Source organism: Coregonus lavaretus, assembly GCF_964263955.1.
Source record: "Coregonus lavaretus genome assembly, chromosome: 34".
Classification (NCBI taxonomy): Eukaryota; Metazoa; Chordata; class Actinopteri; order Salmoniformes; family Salmonidae; genus Coregonus; species Coregonus lavaretus.
The window spans coordinates 17,552,490-17,574,519 of NC_140021.1; the positions used below are offsets into that span (position 1 = coordinate 17,552,490).

A 22,030-nucleotide genomic window follows, 5' to 3' on the forward strand; every position below is an offset into this window, starting at 1 on the left:
AGAATGAATGGGGCCATGTATTGTGAGATTTTGAGTGAAAACCTCCTTCCATCAGCAAGGGCATTGAAGATGAAACGTGGCTGGGTCTTTCAGCATGACAATGATCCCAAACACACCGCCCGGGCAACGAAGGAGTGGCTTCGTAAGAAGCATTTCAAGGTCCTGGAGTGGCCTAGCCAGTCTCCAGATCTCAACCCCATAGAAAATCTTTGGAGGGAGTTGCCCAGCGACAGCCCCAAAACATCACTGCTCTAGAGGAGATCTGCATGGAGGAATGGGCCAAAATACCAGCAACAGTGTGTGAAAACCTTGTGAAGACTTACAGAAAACGTTTGACCTGTGTCATTGCCAACAAAGGGTATATAACAAAGTATTGAGAAACTTTTGTTATTGACCAAATACTTATTTTCCACCATCATTTGCAAATAAATTCATTAAAAATCCTACAATGTGATTTTCGGGATTTTTTTTTCTCATTTTGTCTGTCATAGTTGACGTGTACCTATGATGAAAATTACAGGCCTCTCTCATCTTTTTAAGTGGGAGAACTTGCACAATTGGTGGCTGACTAAATACTTTTTTTCCCCACTGTGTGTGTGTGTATATATATATATATATATATATACACACACACACTGCCAGTCAAAAGTTTGGACACACCTACTCATTCCAGGGTTTTTCTTTATTTTTACTATTTTCAACATTGTAGAATAATAGTGAAGACATCAAAACTATGAAATAACACATATGGAATCATGTAGTAACCAAAAAAGTGTTAAACAAATCAACATATTTTTATATTTGAGATTCTTCAAAGTTGCCACCCTTTGCCTTGATGACAGCTTTGCACACTCTTGGCATTCACTCAACCAACTTCATGAGGTAGTCACCTGGAATGCATTTCAATTAACAGGTGTGCCTTGTTAAAAGTTAATTTGTGGAATTTCTTTCCTTCTTTAATGCGTTTCAGCCAATCAGTTGTGTTGTGACAAGGTATGGGTCATTGTCCTGTTGAAAAACAAATGATAGTCCCAGTAAGCGGAATCCAGATGGGATGGCATATCGCTGCAGAATGCTGTGGTAGCCATGCTGGGTAAGTGTGCCTTGAATTCTAAATAAATCACAGACAGTGTCACCAGCAAAGCACCCCCACACCATCAAACCTCCATGCTTCACGGAGGGAACCACACATGCAGAGATCATCCGTTCACCTACTCTGCGTCTCACAAAGACACGGCGGTTGGAACCAAAACTCTCAAATTTGGACTCATCAGACCAAAGGACAGATTTCCACCGGTCTAATGTCCATTGCTCGTGTTTCTTGGCCCAAGCAAGTCTCTTCTTCTTTTTCCGGATTGACTGACCTTCATGTCTTAAAGTAATGATTGACTGTCATTTCTCTTTGCTTATTTGAGCTGTTCTTGCCATAATATGACTTGGTCTTTTACCAAATAGGGCTATCTTCTGTATACCCACCCTACCTTGTCACAACACAACTGATGGGCTCAAACGCATTAAGAAGGAAAGAAATTCCACAAATTAATTTTTAAGAAGGCACACCTGTTAATTGAAATGCATTCCAGGTGACTACCTCATGAAGCTGGTTGAGAGAATGCCAAGTGTGCAAAGCTGTCAAGGCAAAGGGTGGCTACTTTGAAGAATCTGAAATATAACATATATTTTGATTTGTTTAACACTTTTCTTCTGGTTACAACATGATTCCGTATGTGTTATTTCATAGTTTTGATGTCTTCACTATTATTCTACAATGTAGAAAATATCAAAAATAAAGAAAAACCCTGGAATGAGTAGGTGTGTCCAAACTTTTGACTGGTACGATATACTGAACAAAAATTTAAACGCAACATGCAACAATTTCAACGATTTTCCTGATTTTACAGTTCATATAAGGAAATCAGTCAATTGAAATAAATTCATTAGGTCCTTATCTATGGATTTCACATGACTGGGAATACAGATGTGCATCTGTTGGTCACAGACACCTTACACTCCCCTATCTTTTTTGTATCAGACAACCAGTCAGTATCTGGTGTGACCACCATTTGCCTCATGCAGCGCGACACATCTCCTTCGCATAGAGTTGATCAGGCTGTTGATTGTGGCCTGTGGAATATTGTCCCAAACATGCTCAATGGGTGACATGTCTGGTGAGTATGCAGGCCATGGAAGAACTGGGACATTTTCAGCTTCTGCATTTATCATGGTTAAACATGTGATGGTGCCAGATGAATGGCACAGCAATGGGCCTTAGGATCTCGTCACGCTATCTCTGTGCATTCAAATTGCCATCGATAAAATGCAATTCTGTTCGTTGTCCGTAGCTTATGCCTGCCCATGCCATAACCCCACCGCCACCATGGGGCACTCTGTTCACAACGTTGACATCAGCAAACCACTCGCCTACACGACACCATACACACACAGTCTTCCATCTGCCCGGTACAGTTGAAACCGGGATTCATCCATGAAGAGCACACTTCTCTAGCGTGCCAGTGGCCAACAAAGGTGAGCATTTGCCCTCTGAAGTCGATTATGAAGCTGAACTACAGTCAGGTCAAGAGCCTGGTGAGGACGATGAGAACGCAGATGAGCTTCCCTGAGACGGTTTCTGACAATTTGTGCAGTAATTATTTGGTTGTGCAAACCAACAGTTTCATCAGCTGTCCGGGTGGCTGGTCTCAGACGATCCCACAGGAGAAGAAGCCGGATGTGGAGGTCCTAGGCTGGCGTGGTTACACATGGTCTGCGGTTGTGAGGCCGTTTAGACGTACCGCCAAATTCTCTAAAACAATTTTAGAGACGGCTTATGTTAGAGAAATGAACATTCGATTCTCTAGCAACAGCTCTGGTGGACATTCCTGCACTCAGCATGCCAATTGCGCGCTCCCTCAACACTTGAGACGTCTGTAGCATTGTGTTGTGTGTCAAAACTGCACATTTTTAGTTGCTTTTTGTCCCCAGCACAAGGTGCACCTGTGTAATGATCATGCTTTTAATGAGCTTCTTGGTATGCCACACATGTCAGGTGGATGAATTCTTTTATTTGTACTTTTCTTTAGGTCGAGTGGTTTGACCTCCCTCACTATGGTAATAGCGGATAATAAAACACTGGAGTGCTCTAAAATGGAACCTAGGCCAGAGAGATAACTACAGATGGAGTGCTTTGTTCAGGAAGATGAGGCATAGGCTAGCCTAACTGTTTCAAAGATGTACATGGACATGGAGGGTGGTCGACTTATCCAAAAGCCAGTCAAATCAGCCCTTTATGCAAATGATTCTGGTGCGACAAACAGGCACAGAGTGCAGTGGGATCCATGACTCCCACACCAATTGCAGTAGCTTGCTGTAGCTGACATGCACTTGTGAACATCAGCCATGACACTGCTTTGTTGGCTGGGACCTTTGTTGTGGTTGAGTAAGCTGGAATTAGACCAAATCTAGGTGCACTGACTGACTAGGTATATTTGTGAAACTTTGTGTAGGCCCATCCCAAAGTATCACATTGAACATATTCCGTCATCCTTGTTTTGTATAGTGAGTAGACCCCCAGTGGTGCATTTATGCATAGGTTATACAAGTAGGCCTAAGTGTAGCAATAGCATAGTCATGTTTACAGATTCAAAAGTGGAGCCTCTGCTGTTGTTGACGTTTTCTTGGTACTAGGCCCACATAGAACCATTTCCATTCCATTCCAAGAAGTGTCCAAGTGTTCATAGCCTATATGATATGAATATGCATACACACACACACACACACACACACACCACTACTACTCCCAGATGCACAGATCCGAGTGCTGCTGCAGATGCCTTCCTGTTCCCGTTTGATTGTAAACTACAGTGATTGAACTGGCTCACTGGGAGAGTATAAAGAAGCTAACAGGAGATGTCCTGTGTGTGTGTGTATGTGCGCGTGTGTTTGCTTTGCTTTCTGCAGTGCTGATCAGTGTATTTCTGAGTGGCAGGCCTGGCAGGATCGGGCTGGTTTACTGCCCCACACCACTGCCGAGGCAGAGACAGGCTGTCTCCTGGGTCATAGCCCCAACCGACGCTCTGCTCTACTGCTGCTGCTGCTGGATGAAGGCTTACAGCTGGGGCTGGGATCTGAGCCTGTTGTACACAATAAAAGCCCCTTACGGTCATGGATTCACAGTGTACTAGCCCATTAGCCTATCGACTGGTATAGGCAATAATAATACAGTACATAAGTGTTATTACCTGAAGTGACACAGTAGAATCGTCTTTGGAGATCAGAGCTAACATGCTGTGTTGCTGAGTAGAAAATGTAGGCCTAATTTTAGTAGCTGCATTTTACTGCATGAAAGGTTACTGGCTGCATGCATTGGCATTCATAATGTGGCAACATGGTACAGTAGGAAATAAGAGCCAGAACATCAGGACGTGACATTCAAGGGTGTCCAATCGCATCAGCAGCAGCACCCAGGGCAGCATGACAATCTCCACAGTGCACTGTGTGTGTAATGGCTTCTGCTGGTCTGAGCTGGTGCTTGGTTGGCTGGTGATGTTTGAGCCAAAGGCTTATCTGTATGGATCAGTGCTTTCTCTACTCTGCATGGGTCAGAAAGGAAGATTCTACAGCAGAATGAGTCCATGTCTCTACTGGATGGTGACTTACTGTAGAACTCCAGACATCACTGTTGTGTGCTAAGGTTTGCCTTCTAGAATCCTGACATTTTGTCTCAAGGTCAATAGAAACATGCACGATTTTTGTTTGTTTGATGCATAGGCCTATATGGTGAGATGTATTAACATTTTGCCCCATTTACACAAACCATATCTACACTGAGTATACAAAACATTAAGAACACCTGCTCTTTCCATGAGACTGACCAGGTGAATCCAGGTGAAAGCTATGATCCCTTATTGATGTCACTTGTTATATCCACTACAATCAGTGTAGATGAAGGGAAGGAGACAGATTAAAGAGAGAATTTTAAGCCTTAAGACAATTGAGACATGGATTGCATGTGTGTGCCATTTTAGAGGGTGAATGGGCAAGATAAAAGTTCCTTTGAACGGGGTATGGTAGTAGGTGCCAGGCGCACTGGTTTGAGTGTGTCAAGAACTGCAACGCTGCTGGGTTTTTCACACTCAACTTTTTCCCGTTTGTATCAAGAGTTGACCACCACCAAAAGACCATCCAGCCAACTTGACACAACTGTGGGAAGCATTTGAGTCAACATGGGCCAGCATCCCTGTAGAACGCTTACAACACCTTTTAGAGTCCATGCCCAGACAAATGTAGGCTGTTCTGAGGGCAAAGGGGGTGCAACTCAATATTAGGAAGGTGTTCCTAATATTGACTCCTGAGTGGCGCAGTGGTCTAAGGCACTGCATCGCAGTGCTAACTGTGCCACTAGAGATCCTGGTTCGAATCCAGGCTCTGTCGCAGCCGGCCGCGACCGGGAGACTCATGGGCGGCGCACAATTGGCCCAGCGTCGTCCAGGGTAGGGGAGGGAATGGCCGGCAGGGTAGGGGAGGGAATGTAGCTCAGTTGATAGAGCATGGCGTTTGCAACACCAGGGTTGTGGGTTTGATTCCCACGGGGGGCCAGTATAAAAAAATATGTATTCACTAACTGTAAGTCGCTCTGGATAAGAGCGTCTGCTAAATGACTAAAATGTAAATGTTTGGTATACTCAGTGTATACATGCCTTCACTTTTAATATTTAACCTACTCTGTGCTATACCCTACTGTCAGTCCATATTTACTACCCATATTGATCTACTACAGTGACTCTGGCGCAATGCCTGGGTGACATTCTAGGTGAAGTATTTAGTTTATGCTTTGCCTGTACCCTGTCCCTGGCCATAAAGTATGTCAGGATAGCCACAAACCGTATATTCTCCACAGCACTTCCTCTGTTGGTGTCAATATGTCTCTTTGGACCAGTAAGTTGGTTCATTAGCCTAAAGCACCCAGCTTCTCCAGTCCCTTAGTTCAGCCAAGCCAAAGTTGGGTTCTGTTAAACATTGACTGACTTGCTTGAGTTTTCACTGACTAACACACATTCACCCCCATCACACTGAGACAGTCATACCACAGTCATGCCATGGATTTGCAAGAAGGGAAATGTCTGGTGCAATTCAAATGGATAAACACAGGCTGTAGAAAATAACTATTCTAGGATAAATAGTAGGTGAGTGAAGATCAGGGTTGATTTGGGTTTATAAGTGATAAGCTTGAGGTTGGCCCAAAAATGTTTGTGTTCCTTACTGCCTGTAACCTCAAACCTAGTATACTGCCTGTCTACCTAGTTGTATCCACAGTAGTTCTTTTTTTGCCTATATGTTGTCTCAATGCAACCTAAATGTGTTTTGTTGAATCTATCCAACTGACGGTTCACCTCTCACTCTCTCTCTCTCTCCTCCCACTCCCTCCCTCTCTCCAGTGGGCTTAGGCGGCCATGGACCTGTTCAACCAGCTGATCCTGGTCATCTCAGTCACCAGTTTCCTCTCCTTCCAGTGGCTCTTCCACCGGGTCAGTCCCTGGGTCTCCACCCGCGTCAGCCCTGGCTTCCTACGCCTCGCAGACAAGCAGAAGGTGGAGTGGAACTCAAGGTATAGATCACTGGCTACTGGCTGCAACACACACTGATAATATGCTTCATGTTTCAGTACATTAGTAGTTACATTTTAGTGGATATAGAATAGAGGCATCTTCCATATTTCCATAATGGGCAGGTTCACACTTGGTTAATGTTTTCAAACGTATCCACGAAATTGTGGGTCAGAATATTTACCGTAAATGTCTGCTAAGGGGCTCCCGAGTGGCGCAGCGAGCGGTCTAAGACACTGCATCTCAGTGCTTGAGGCGTCACTACAGACCCTGGTTGGATTCCAGGCTGTATCACAACCGGCCGTGATTGGGAGTCCCGAAGGGTGGCGGACAATTGGCCCAGCGTCGTCCGGGTTTGGCCGGGGTAGGCCATCATTGTATATAATAATTTGTTCTTAACTGACTTGTCTAGTTAAATAAAGGTTAAATAATAAAATAAAGTTGTTAATTTGTCAACTCCTCAAGTCATCCAGTTGTTTTACACAGTTCATGACTTAATGTGGCTCCTTATCTCACCAGATGCACTAATCAAAATATCTGACTTAAATACACTCTTATCACACCATATGGTACACTGTGTACCATGTACAATTATGATATAAAATCCTTTTGGTGTCATGATCACCCCACACATTCTCAGTTATTACAACCGCCCATTTATTATCTATAGACTATTGACTTGTCTGTCCATAGCAGAGTGTACTGTATACTGCAAAGCCACAGCTGTCTTGAAGATTACAGATTACCCTCAGATGACCCCGTCTGGGAAGGTTCTGTAGTGGTCTGGTCTTGCTCTGGCAGACTGGCAGGGAGATGTTGACGTGGGTAGTTACAGGAGGAGCGCAGAGATGGCTTCCAGTAGATACAGCCTGACTGAATATCTGCCTGAGCGCCTGATTTACTTGACAACCTGTCTACCTGCTTGTCTGAGTGACTGGCTTACTGGCTTTCTGCCTGTCTGACTGCCCGCTTGCCTGTCTGACTGCCTGATGGCATGCCTGTCTGAGTGACCCCTGAACAGTGTTTAATCTCCTGTTCTAATTGGGCTGAATCTGTCTGCCGGTGGCCGTGCAACCAATCAATTAATTCACCCTGCGCTGTGCACAGGAACGCTTAATCTGCATCAGTTATTAAAGTGTTTTATCACAGATTTGACAAGGGGTGTGTGTATATGTGTGTGTTGTTTTTTAGGACGGTGTCCACGCTTCATGCCCTGGTGGTGGGACTCTTCTGCCTCTACATCCTGCTCTTTGATGACGCCATCAATGAAGACCCCGTCTGGTGAGGACTCTGTCGCTTTGTTGTAGGGCATGATGGGACCACTGTGTTGTGTACAAACTATTACTGTATGTTGTAATGTGTTGAAAGTTACTCATCTGTGTATTTTCCTGTCTTTTCCTGCCAACAGGGGAGATCCCACACTTGTGAAGATAAATGTTGGCGTGACAACAGGCTACCTCATATCTGGTGAGAACAGACACTTTAGTCGCATACACACTTGTAAAGGTCCTCGTTCCCTACCGGACATCTTGGCCATCCCTAGCCACACTTCGGCAACATTGGACATTACCAGACAATGTATTTTGTTGTTGTTGCATTGCATTTATAACCACTTTTGTTCAGCTGCTGTAATATGTTCTGTTTACTCCTGTGTTGTTCTTTTCGTCTGTTTGCCAGATCTGCTGCTAATATTTTACTATTGGAAGGCGATAGGCGACAAGTTTTTTGTAGTGCACCACCTAGCAGCGCTGTATGCTTACTACTATGTACTGGTGAGTTCCTTATTGTCCAATAGCAGAACATGCAGGCAAGATGGGAAAGAGACAACTAAAGGTGAACAGCTGTGCCATGTCATGCTGGGTGATGGTGATGACAGGGCTGGGAGATTGGGTGTGAGGAGAGTGCTAACATGTTAACAGTTCTGTTCCTATTAGCTCTGCTAGGACTCTGCTAGTGAGAACGCTAGCCTGCTGGCACCATTTTCACGTTCTTCTAATGCATCTCATTAGCTAATCCTCAGCAGTTGAAAATATGTATCTGGGAATCATTAGAATAGTATAGGGCCATACTGTTGGCTTGATAGTATGATTTTGTATCATTCATCCAGGAGCAGGACTCTTATGTTCTCGTGAAATTAGATAGCCTATGTTCTGGAAGTTATTGGGAATTGCTTTCGTTGGTAACGTTTTGTCTCATGTTAGGGATTGTGATTGACTGTGTGAAAAGGGTTGCGGTTATGATACAAGAAGTATGCATACTTTTTGGTTAGGATGATCATTAGGGATAGTTTGGATTGAAAGAATGACTGATAGGTTTGTTGATTTTCGGGTATTACCATGCTTAATCGGCACTGTCTAGTCAAGGAACATGCTTGTTTGTCTGGACAGTGACAATGGACCTGGTTATAACCACTGGTTATAATGGTGAAACAGGTTGTAAGCCCAGTCATCCAGGACACTGCTGTTCACCCTTGGTCTGTAGCCATCCAGATCACCAGGTTCTGTAGCTCATAACAATGTTGGTATTTTTTGCATGGAATGCTTAATGGTGGTAATGGCCGACGCCCTCCTTCCCTTCCCCTCCCTCCCTCCTCACCTTGCCCTTAAGTCCTGCTTTTATTTCACTGACCCCTCAGTCTTGTATGGAGCTGGACTGAGCTGTACTGAGCTAAGCTGTGCATGCCTCCATTCGTCCGGTCTTTCTCAGTGTTGGTGGAGGGCTCTCCAACAGTACTGTATGTGCATGCCAAAACAACGTATTACTTACTGCCTCTTACTGTTTTGTGCCAGAGCTGAGTTCTGCCTCCTTTCTCTCAAACTCTCCTCCTCTGCCCCACTATTTCCAAAGCTGCGTCTCCCTAGACTGTCATGGCAGAGGGCCCTTGAGAGTAACTGAAATGTTGATGATAATAATAACACTGAATGATGAATGATGCTTAAATGTGTCTGGTCTATGAATGTGTCCTCACTTTAATGCTTTAGCTCTGTGAGGACTTGCCTACTTAACTTCAAGCCTCAAGAGTCTCTGTTTTTAAGAGTGACAAAGATAAGTCCTTGGTTCAAACCAATCCATAACCTTAAATCTTTCTACAATAAGCTTAGCTGAGTTTATCCCTTAGCATTGTATGCTAATTGTATTCATATCCAACTTGAAGGACAATAATGTACAGTGTATGCCTTGCAAAACTACTCTGTGGTACAATGCATTTCTGTGTACATTTAAGAGAAAATGTGAAAGGCAATACGGGTGTAAGCCATACTGTCACTGGACACTCATGACTGCTTAGTACAGTCATGCTTGATATTACTTAGCAAAATACATAAACCAACTAACTTCGGGACATATTGTACACATTTGCTACAATCTGTTCAACAAAAAAGCCCTTTATAACTTACTAATTGATTTACTTACTTTTTTTGTGTGGCTTTGTATCAAAGCTGTTATGTCAGTATGTTGTTAATTCAGTGACTATTATTAATTGAACCAGCTGTTTTATGTAGATTTTGTTGTTATGTTGTTATTATGGCATATTAGATCATTGTAAAAACAATAAGGCTATACCCAGAACAAGCAAACTAATTAATAGGCTAATGTTTTATTACTGTTTGATTTCTAAAATGCATGTTAAACTATCAATGCTGTTGTTGCTTCATTTTTTGCTTCTAACTATAGTTGCACCTTTTTCTCTAATTTGTCTGTCTCATAGAGATAGATAAGAGGACTCTAGTGCCCAAAAGCCTGTTTAAGCATGGGCAGCGCCATTGAGGACTTTCAACATTTTTAAGTAGTCAACTGGGTGGGACTTCCTATGGGTTAGGGGATCAGCCAATGAATTATACTCATGAGCAAACATTCTGTAACTGCAGGTGGCAGTAAATCGCCAACCTGGGCTTTATACCTGTTCAAACAACACACTCCAGGTGGCAGTATGCACCCTTTCCATTTATTTACCAACTCATAGACATAGTTGAAGAGGAAAATGGACTACTTCAAAATGGAGATGGCCTCAATGTCGCTGCCCATATTCTCTCACATACGCCATAATGGGACAGCTACAATTTTGCAACCTCTAACTTTCTCTATCCTTTGCTAATACGGTTTCTTAAAATAATATAGTCCCACAATTACCAGCAAAACATTAATGCAGAAACTACCCAATTCAAATTAGGTTGTGTAAAATGTAAAAGCTTAAGACCAGGCCTGACTCCTCTAGACTGAATCCTTCCTGTCTTGTCTGCTGTTATTGCTATTGCGCTACACTGAGCAGATATGACCCATCTGTCCAGTATCAGTATAGATTTACCAGTACCTAGAGGTACTAGCATGGAGATGCTGGGAAAGTTCATATCCTCTCTGGTATAACGTGAACCGGATACCTTTTGTCCTGTATGACCATATCTTGAGAGTAAGTATATGCCACGTATGAACTTTTGTTTCAGTCTTACAAGGTAAGTTTCCCCTTTTTGGTGTGTGCTATTTGGATAATCTTGCCCTGTGTTAAGCCTGAAGTACAAATAGGATATGGAAATTAGACTTGTTTTATGAGCTGATTTGTATACCACCCGGCAGAGAGCGAGATGATACCAGCCCTCATGTCCGAGGGTGACAATATAGGGTCGATACCTTCCTATAACAGCTTGTGATTATAAGCATCGCTCTTATATGCATGGCTAATCATTGCTCATTTGGCTAGTAGCTGAATGTCTACATGTCAAACCCTGGCTGTATGTGCACACTATGTTGAGCTTTACTTAACACAATGCTGTTAGAAATGCTGTTAACCTATTCATGTTGTGTGTGTGTGAAGGGATTGTAATTTAGCTGTTTCACTAACACCCTTTTTTACTGAGTCACTAACTTCATGTGTTCTTTTAGTCCTGGAGCCTCATTGCTGTCATCGTAAATATACCCTCAATGATATGAATGAGCACTCAGTATATAGGGGTCTACTGAAGATGAAATAAGAACACAGACTAAATGTGGACCCTTAAAAAGCCTTAAGACGTTAGCTGAGTCTCCTGAGGGATGAGACTTTACTGTTTGATCTGAAAAATAGCCACAGAGCAGACCTATAATCAGAAAGTGATTTAAATGATTTAATTTTAGATCCGAACCCCTCCAAAATGTCTCCTTAATCTCAGCTTTGGTTCAGCACGATGACGTGTGATATATCAAAAAGTCTCTTCACCAAGAGATCAGTAGCGGAATTATAACCCTTACATGCAGTATATAATATATAGTCTGAGAGTACTTTTTCCTGCCGTTATTGGTGTTGGAAAAACCATTTGTCTTGTATCTTAATATCGAGTGATGAAATTGACATTTATGCACTGAAAAGTTCAGTATGGTAAAAGTGAGATCTTAACTTGTCCCCCCCCCCACACCACTTGTGTTCTTTTGTTAATGATGATTGATTCATATCTTTCTGTACACAAACGGTGTGAAGGCCTCACTTTGACTATACTGATGTGATGTTTGCTCAAATGAAAGCATTTTGAGTCCCTTTCTTTCCTGTTTCATTGTTTCTCTCCATTCTCTTCTTTTTACCATGTTCTTCCAGGGACAAGGAATGTTGCCTTATTTTGCTAACTTCCGTCTGCTTGCAGAGTTCTCCACGCCGTGTGTGAACCAGCGGTAGGTAGCAGATGTATATAAACCCATTGAATATGTCTGTGGTAGGTACCACCCACACTAAGGCCTGAGCTTAGACAGGACAGTGACACTCATAACCAATTAGCTCAGAAGCCCTGCAAAGCAGCTGCTGAAAAAATAAACCCTATTAATTTCTTTAAAGTAACTGTCCAGTTAAACTTTTAAAAGTTAACTCATAACCAAATAATGTTGTTGACTCATCCTATACTCGTATGTGGCCAAAGCATAAAATGGAGAAAAAAAAACTTCAAAAACCCCACCTCTAACTTGTATCTCAAACAGACTGTTTAAAAATGCTTGCTTTTTCCTCATAGAGGATGATGTCATCCTCCTGATTAGGATGAGCTGGCCAATCAGCGGTCGTCTCGCGTTAATATTTTTAATGACCGGTATACGCCCACAACATTCTGTTGTTGGTGTACGCCCACACCATTCCAACACAGAAAAGCTGCTTTTTAACATACTTAAACATTTTTGGAAGTAAAACTATTTCACTCATATTGTAATTCATTATAGGTCATATTTCATACAAATCTGGAAACACTGGACAGTTCTTTCATATATTGATTTTACTGGATGTTTTTTTTTTTATGTCCACGTGTGAGAGATTACCCTTTTATCTTGTTTGAATCCCGTTAGGCCCAGAGTTGTGTTAACTTCAGTTTTTCTCCTCCTTTACATCACTGACTGTCTTTCTTCCAGCTGGTTCTTTGAAGTGTTAGGTTACCCCAAGTCCTCCAGGCCCAACATTGCTAACGGGATGGCCATGGCTGTGGTCTTCTTCCTGGTTCGCATTGCCGTCATGCCCCTCTACTACAGCCGCATGTGGTCCGTGTATGACACCGACGCCTTCTACCGCGTCCCACCGGGAGGCCGCGCTGCCTGGATCATCTCCAGCATCTGTCTGGATGTCATGAACGTCATGTGGATGCACAAGATCGCCCGCGGCTGCTACAAGGTCATGCGCTCTGCCCGACGACACAAAGTGGGGACACAGGAGAATGGAAAGACTGACTAAAAAACAAGAGGATGGTTGATGTTATGGGTAGGGGGAGCCCATTGAACCACTGTCCCTGTTAGTGCACAATTTGGATTAGTAACGTTACCTGACTGGGACTACTGTTTCAGTGTAAACTAACTCACACAAAAAGCCAAGTCTTGCACTGACTGAACTTTATGGTAGTGGACGCAGGACATTGATGTGGCCAAAGGGACAATAACTTGGGCATTGATGGGTATAACTGCCTCTTAGCAATACTTTCTGTGCATGGCAAATAATTTTTCTGTTGCATTTTATCACAAAATAGCATGTCTGGGATGACGTCCGTCTTTCCCAAACGCTTCACCAAGTCAAACGTTTACTGCTTGTTCCAGACCATAGACTCAATGTGTGAATGCTTATGTGCTCCCCAAAACAACTTGAAGCACCTCCCTTTCATTTAGCTTTTTTATATATATACAGTACCAGTCAAAAGTTTGGACACACCTACTCATTCCAGGGTTTTTCTTTATTTTTACTATTTTCTACATTGTAGAATAATAGTGAAGACATCAAAACTATGAAATAACACATATGGAATCATGTAGTAACCAAAAAAGTGTTAACAATTAAATCAAAATATATTTTATATTTGAGATTCTTCAAAGTAGCCACCCTTTGCCTTTATGACAGCTTTGCACACTCTTGGCATTCTCTCAACCAGCTTCATGAGGTAGTCACCTGGAATGCATTTCAATTAACAGGTGTGCCTTGTTAAAAGTTATACAGAAGATAGCCCTATTTGGTAAAAGACCAAGTCCATATTAGGGCAAGAACAGCTCAAATAAGCAAAGAGAAATGACAGTCCATCATTACTTTAAGACATGAAGGTCAGTCAATCTGGAAAATGTCAAGAACTTTGAAAGTTTCTTCAAGTGCAGTTGCAAAAACCATCAAGCACTATGATGAAACTGGCTCTCATGAGGACCACCACAGGAAAGGAAGACCCAGAGTTACCTGTGCTGCAGAGGACAAGTTCATTAGAGTTAACTGCACCTCAGATTGCAGCCCAAATAAATGCTTCACAGAGTTCAAGTAACAGACACATCTCAACATCAACTCTTCAGAGGAGACTGTGTGAATCAGGCCTTCATGGTCGAATTGCTGCAAAGAAACCACTACTAAAGTACACCAATAAAAAGAAGAGACTTGCTTGGGCCAAGAAACACGAGCAATGGACATTAGACCAGTGGAAATTTGTCCTTTTGGTCTGATGAGTCCAAATATGAGATTTTTTATTCCAACCGCCGTGTCTTTGTGAGACGCAGAGTAGGTGAACGGATGATCTCCGCATGTGTGGTTCCCACCATGAAGCATGGAGGAGGAGTTGTGGGGGTGCTTTGCTGGTGACACTGTCAGTGATTTATTTAGAATTCAAGGCACACTTAACCAGCATGGCTACCACAGCATTCTGCAGTGCTACGCCATCCCATCTGGTTTGCGCTTAGTGGGACTTTCATTTGTTTTTCAACAGGGCAATGACCCAACACACCTCCAGGCTGTGTAAGGGCTATTTGACCAAGAAGTAGAGTGATGGAGTGCTGCATCAGATGACCTGGCCTCCACAATCACCTGACATCAACCCAATTGAGATGGTTTGGAATGAGTTGGACCGCAGAGTGAAGGAAAAGCAGCCAACAAGTGCTCAGCATATGTGGGAACTCCTTCAAGACTGTTGGAAAAGCATTCCTGGTGAAGCTGGTTGAGAGAATGCCAAGAGTGTGCAAAGCTGTCATCAAGGCAAAGGGTGGCTACTTTGAATAATCTCAAATATAAAATATATTTTAATAATATGCCATTTAGCAGACGCTTTTATCCAAAGCGACTTACAGTCATGCGTGTATAAAAAAAAAAATGTATACGGGTGGTCCCGGGGATCGAACCCACTACCTTGGCGTTACAAGCGCCATGCTCTACCAGCTGAGCTACAGAGGACTATTTTGATTTGTTTAACACGGTTTTGGTTACTACATGATTCCATATGTGTTATTGAATAGTTTTGATGTCTTCACTATTATTCTACAATGTAGAAAATAGTAAAAATAAAGAAAAACCCTTGAATGAGTATGTGTGTCCAAACTTGTGACTGGTACTGTATATTCTGGTTGCCTGAATCACAGAGGTTGAATATTTACATTTTGAACACAGAGGAACCAATGCAGGAAATATTTCAGTAATGGTCTGTGTCATTAAAAAGCCCATGCTGCTGTCTGTCTGCTGAGGGAGGGCAGGGTGTAGCATCTTCCCCTTTAAACCCAAACAGAGTGTCTGTCAGAAAACTGGATGGACATCTAGTGCAATTAAACCTAGAGCCAAGAGCTGAGCTGAAAGGAATCAATCTCATTGACTTTCAAGGAGTCACTCTGAAACTGAGCCAATGCTGAAGAAGACAGATACAACCCTGGTTCAAATGGAGTAAGGCCTCTCACGCCATGTGAAAAAGGGAAAGTTAAAGAGGTAAGGAATCGATTCATGCATTTCATTTGCCCAGCCGGGTTACAGATTTTGGTGGATTTTGAGTTTAAATATTTATGTTGATAATTTGTTTTAATCAAAAACGGGACGGTGGTCGGTGCACTTTGCTGGTATTGCCATATGAGATGTCGCGCTGCTTGCCTGTGAAAGAGGATGTTGAAAGAGAACTTTGAGAATGTGTTAGTTGAAGCGATAGGGAAATGCATCGTGAGAGGTATTAGCTGGATTATGACATTCTTCTCAGATTTTATTTGCTCAGATATAATAAATGTGAGCTTTTTGTCCTCCAACATTTCAATAATTTGAGAGTTTAAATGCCATAATCTCAGAACATGTATGGTTACAAGTTGTTTTTCTCTTTCTACTTTACACACATACTGTCTATCAACATACATGTACAGTCAACTGGGGCATGCTGCAATTAACTTTAAGTACTGGGAATCAGATCAATATGAAACTAGAGTTTCCTCCATGTTTGGATGAGGGGGCATTGAGACAATGTTATTGGATGAGTATGTCCCTTCTGAGCTAGATCAATGGCTATTAACACCCACCTTGTTCTAGGATCTTGGGGTAAGGAACTTCTTCTGAACTGTATCAAATGTAATTTATTTTCTACCAGTTATGTACTGAAGCAGCACGTCAATGTTTGTACCTACATATATTATTTAATGAGTTTTATGGCATATTAGAGGTATTCATTATGCAAATGTATGAGGAAAAGCTTTCACAATACAGTGACATGCATTTATAATGAATGTTATATATGCCGGCTTTCTCACTGAGCGGTTAAGTCTAGAGTACACACACACACACACACACACACACACACACACGATTTACGTGTCCAGTCTTTGGAAAAGAGGGTGTGTCATACTACATTAGTATTTTACTGACTGAATGACAATTTAACACAAAGTAGATATGACAAATGTTTGTGAGGATAAGGAACTACTAGCATTGTCCTCATCCCAAATGAAAAGCTAACTTTTCAAAAACGTTGGAATAAAATGGGTACTTTGAATTTTGATTGGTGGACACAAAAAAGCATTTTTTTAATGGTCTGTGAAACAAAATAGGGAACTCAAGTCATCATATTTGGCATTGTCATGTTCTCCAGTCTTCTTTTGTGATGGTTGCCTTTTAAAAATCTGATTTTAATTGCACAGTGATTGTTTTACGGCGTTTCCCATGGAATGTTCAAAATGTGGTCTTTCTACAGTACTTTGTTTGTTTTCATAAGCGTTTACATTTTTACATTTTAGTCATTTAGCAGACGCTCTTATCCAGAGCGACTTACAGTTAGTGAGTGCATACATTTTCATACTGGCAACCCCGTGGGAAACGAACCCACAACCCTGGCGTTGCAAGCGCCATGCTCTACCAACTGAGCTACAGGGGACTATAAGCCCGCCTCAATATAATTTTAACATGTCATGTTCATTCTGAAAAGGATAGCACAATTCTATACAAGTGTGTGTGTGGAGTGGATTATGGCAATGAATGTAGAGTAATAAACTATTTCACATTTCTCCGTGAAACGTGTGCCAGTATAGAGCAGTATTAATTGAAGCTCTATACATTTCCGTTGAACAAAACTGTACAAACCCTGACAGTGTTCTATTATACTCTCCTCTCCTTATCAACTCTCCTCGATGTTCACTGATCTGAAAGGATGGGTGGAAATATGGTTACGAAGGGAAGGATTATGGAAATGAAGCTATGGTAGATTTGTGGTACATAGTCATAATGACAACATCAGCCCTCAGTACTGTGTGTGTTGTGGCCATACAGTCAGTCTATGGTTGTGGCAGTATGGTCTCTTCACACACCCTGTATAACTGCATGTGATATTGCATGGAGATCACTGTAAACAAATAGCAATTTTATTGCAAGCTGTATTTTGTTTCTTTTTTATCCTTGATATGTACATGATGTCTAACCTCATTAGTATTCTTCTGTACTTGTTGTTCATTATTTTATCCAGCGATGATGATTGTGAACATGTGAAAAAACTGTGGCTAACACCCAGCACAGAAATATCCAATTAGGAAAATTATACTTGATAATAATCAGCACAGTTGCAATATGGGCAGTGCAAATAAACATGAATACCTTACGTCTTGCATTTCATTGTAACCAATAGAAAGTACACACCACTGGTGATTGTACAAGATAGGCTTTCAAAATATTAGTCCGGCTTTCAAAATACTAGTTCTCTCATTCTGCAAGTGTTTAGTGAATGAAAGAGGGGGGATATACAGCCTACAGAGATGATACAGTGAACTGAGCGCTGAATCCTATAAATGTATTCAAGTTGTTCAAAAAAATGTTTGGGTGATGGCCATTGTTTACTTTTGTTGTTGATCTTTTACAGTACTTCTGTGACGATATGTGTTCCTTTTCATGATTTTTAGGTTTTTATTAAAAATGTCCAAATGTAATGAGGATATATAGGGTCCAATGTTCACCCAAAGAGAAAGATATACTAAAAAACATTCAGCAGCACCCCTGACCTGTTTGTGGAAAGGGAAAGTTTACATATTGGCCAGAACATGAGCAGTTTTTAAATTGAATTCACACTTGTTGGTCTTAATTTTACACACCTGATGCCATTTGCCTGAGTAAAGCAATATGCAGCATTTTAAGTGTCAATAAATATTCCGAATTAAATCGTTTGCTTACTGTCTGTTTGTGTGTTCTACTTTATGAAGGGGATTTGGGACATCAAATATTACAAATGAACATACAAGGCTATTGCCAAAGCGTTTCTAAACCCAGAGGCCCAACATCCCATGATTTCCAGGAATGCTTGCAAAGCAGACTCGGCAGACCAGACCAGGTTTGGGGTTAGAAGTCGATGAGAGAAGTGGAAAATTCGTCCTTAGTTGTTAATTTTCTCTAAGTCTAAAGGCACAACCTAGATTCGAGCCAATGTCTTAAGTAGCTGAACATGTTATGACTCCAACTTTGTGAAAGTGACACTTACACATTTTCATTTTAGTCAAAAACAACTTTATATGTGCCTTTGATTTGACTGCATGCACATGCGCAGTTCAGCGCGAGACCTTTAGACCCGATTACGTGTTTCTGTGCATGAGTTTAGCTAGCCAACGTCGCCATGACATCGCATACAAGCGTGATTGGGGATTATCTTCATCCTAAACCATTTTTGCTATTGCTCTGTGGAAAACTATAGGGTTATACTGACACCTACATGTCTGCTATGGTACTGTTTCCATAATAAACATTGGAATCCTATCCAGATTACATTAAGACGGGTTGGTTGTTTAGCAACAAAACCGACGTGCGCAACTATGGGGCAAAACAGACAGGGTTGGCTTAGAACTCTTTTCCAAATTCATTGTTAGTCCCAACTCGTAGAGGTGATGTGAGACCATGGATGTGTGTGCCAAAGCTTTGCTTTGTGACCCTGCACATATTAGCCAATCTTCTAAGTAGTTCAGGAGCCTGACTCCTGCTTGGAGAAGGGGGGCTGGCACTGTGCTTATGCATTTTGTGAAAGTGCGAGGGGCGAGCGAAAGGCCGAAGGGTAGAAAACGAAACTGAAAAACACATTTTTCGAAGGCCAATCACCTGGTTGTACTGACTGAAGGATGGTTTTGATTGTCAGCATTTTAAAGGGAAGTGCTGAAAGATGACGATTCAGACACCTTAGGTCCAGGATCGGACGGAGGCCTCCGCCCTTTTTTGGCACCAGAAAATAGATTGAGTAGAACCCGCAGTTTTGTTGTGCTGGTTCTACCTCTTCGATTGCATGCTTTTCCAGGAGCAAGGATATTTCTGAGCAGAGTGTTTGCTTTGAGCAGGGTTGCGAGCTGTTGTTTTCAACACACCCCTGAAGCATGGGGGTCGCTGATAAAATTGAAGTAAGTAGTGTTAGAGTGCGTAACACCCATTTGTTGGCCATTGACCTTTTCCAGCTGGAAAGGTGGTGCTCGAGGAAACTGTGTTGCGCTAGAGAGTCGGTCCCATCAGAACCAAGGCTCTGTGTGCTGTGGTGCAGAGGGGATGCGGTCTGCATATGATGCGTCTCTGCCTCTTATGCGATGCTGCGCTCCACCTCTTCGGTAGGGCTGAGAGTGTCTGTTCCTCCACTCCTGAGCAGGTGCAGTGTGATTCTCAGCCTGGTTTCTTGGTATCCCAGTTGGGGCACTGGGATGGGAGTAATGGTTTGCTGGATGATGCATTCTAGGCTTTGGAATGAGGCACTGAATCTCCATCTGTCCTCCTTAGACACTTGGAGGAGGTGGGCTGCTGCTGGGCCAAATGTCTGGCCAGATGATATGAGTACACCTAGGACTGGAAACGTCTCTTTGTCAGGGAGCTTGGACTGCTCTAACCATAGGTGGTGCCGTGCACCACACAGTGTTGCCAAATATTTCCCAATCATCTGAGCATTGCCCTGAAGGCACTGGATGAGCAGGTCTGTAACTGTAGACAGTTCTTTCAGGTCTCAGCATCATAGTTTGCGGAGAGGCGTTTCTGAAGCTCCTTCTGATGGAAGGCCAGTATCGTTGCTGAATTGCTAAGCCTTGCAGCTGAAGCAGTGCTGTCATGTGTCATGCGTAGGAAGCGATCAGATGCCCTGCATCGTTTGTTAGGCAGCTCTTGATCTGAACTGTGACAGAGAGAAGCGTTCAGAACAAGCGAAGCAAATGATTTGTCCATTCCAGGGGAAATGGCCAAAACCATTCTCATCTGCACCATGAACTGAAGCTAAGCGAGTGCATATGCTTGGCATGGCAGGGGTTCTGTCATTTGGCAAGTGCGTTGGAGCTCACGCACAAAGTCTTTGAACAACAGGATGGATGTTGGTCTTTGAAGAACTTAATTAATCAAAGAGGATGTGGACACCATGGCAGTAGGTGCATGTCCCACAATGAGGTTCGTGCTTGCCCTCTCAAAGATCTCAGACAAGGATATTTTCTGGTTGACCATCACTGCCAGGCCGGTAGGCTGAGACTGGATGATGCTAGAGCTGTGGTACATAGCATCATCATCAGAGTGCTCATAGTCTGTGTCATAAGATTCAACAACCACACTCCGTTCAGAGGTAGGGTTGGGTTAAGTACCGGCGGGGGAAGCCTGGCCAGGATGTGCTCGAGGGCAGACTCAATGGTTGCCATATGACTGTCCAGTGACTTAATCTCAGTGCGTTGAGATTTGTGCCCAGGCGAGGATGAGCGATGGCGTTTATTGAGCAGTGGATCACAAGGGGAGTGAGACCTGTCATTAGACCTGGAACGTTTTCGAATAATCATTGATCTGTGTAGGAGACTCATCTGATGAGAATCTGGAGGCTTCGCCCACAAAGCGCGCAAGTCGAGATTTCAGTGCTCTTGGTTAGAATTTCTGACAGTGAGTGCAAACGATGCTACTCTGTGCAGCCGCTTGAGCATGTTCAGCACCCAAGCAAAGAATGCAACGTGTGTGCTCATCTAAGGCAGGGAGTTGTTTTTCACACTGTTGACATGGGTGGAACGTCATCCTGTGTACAGCACTGAATCAGTGTGCGAAGAACGGATTTTCACATATGAGAAGTGTGCTCCAAGAAAAAGGTAACAAAAAATAGCTTGTTTGTTTCGGTGTGTCTCGTGTATGCTTTGATTGCCTCTGTAAAGGTTTCAGATGCTTCAAGAGAAAGTTATACTTACCGTTGGCTCCGACCCGTCGTGCTTTGAGGTTGAGACTCCCTCCTAAATATGTATCAAGGTCCGGGCTTGAAACTCCCACCTATATGAAGCTATCTGACTGGCACAGTCAAGCGTGGACTGTCAGTCTCAGTTTTGGTGGACTCGGTCAAGTGAGGACCAGTAGCCACAGGAGGTTGGTGGTACCTTCATTGGGGGAGAATGGGCTTGTGGTAATGGCTGGAGCGGAATCTATGGAATGGTATCAAATACATCAAACACATGGTTTCTACGTGTTTGATCCCATTCCATGTGCTCCGTTCCAGCCATTATTATGAGCCATCCTCCCCTCAGCAGCCTCCACTGCCGGTAGCCTACAGCACCCCTGAGCTCTGTGATCACAGCAAAACTCCAAGCGAGGGAGCGATAATGCTGGATCAACAGGCTGGTGTGGCAGTCAAGCGGGGACTGGCATGACACCACAGGTCAACATGCGCCAACAAGCTAGGCTAGCGAACTTAGCTAGCTAGTAGCTAACTTCTGAGGAAACGGGATAGACCCGAAGCTAACTAGCTAGCTAACGCACAAGGATGGACATTTTTATTTCT

General features: G+C 42.9%; 1 protein-coding gene across 1 annotated transcript; it reads left to right on the forward strand.

The window, feature by feature from the left end:
- The first annotated feature begins 6,078 nt into the window (after positions 1 to 6,078).
- Positions 6,079 to 13,748, forward strand: tlcd4a (TLC domain containing 4a). The gene is made up of 7 exons (XM_084151790.1): positions 6,079 to 6,182; positions 6,435 to 6,604; positions 7,794 to 7,883; positions 8,011 to 8,069; positions 8,280 to 8,374; positions 12,163 to 12,236; positions 12,957 to 13,748. The coding sequence occupies exons 2-7, from the start codon at positions 6,450 to 6,452 to the stop codon at positions 13,270 to 13,272; spliced, it is 789 nt and encodes a 262-aa protein (XP_084007916.1). The 5' UTR covers positions 6,079 to 6,182; positions 6,435 to 6,449; the 3' UTR covers positions 13,273 to 13,748.
- The last annotated feature ends 8,282 nt before the right edge of the window (positions 13,749 to 22,030 follow it).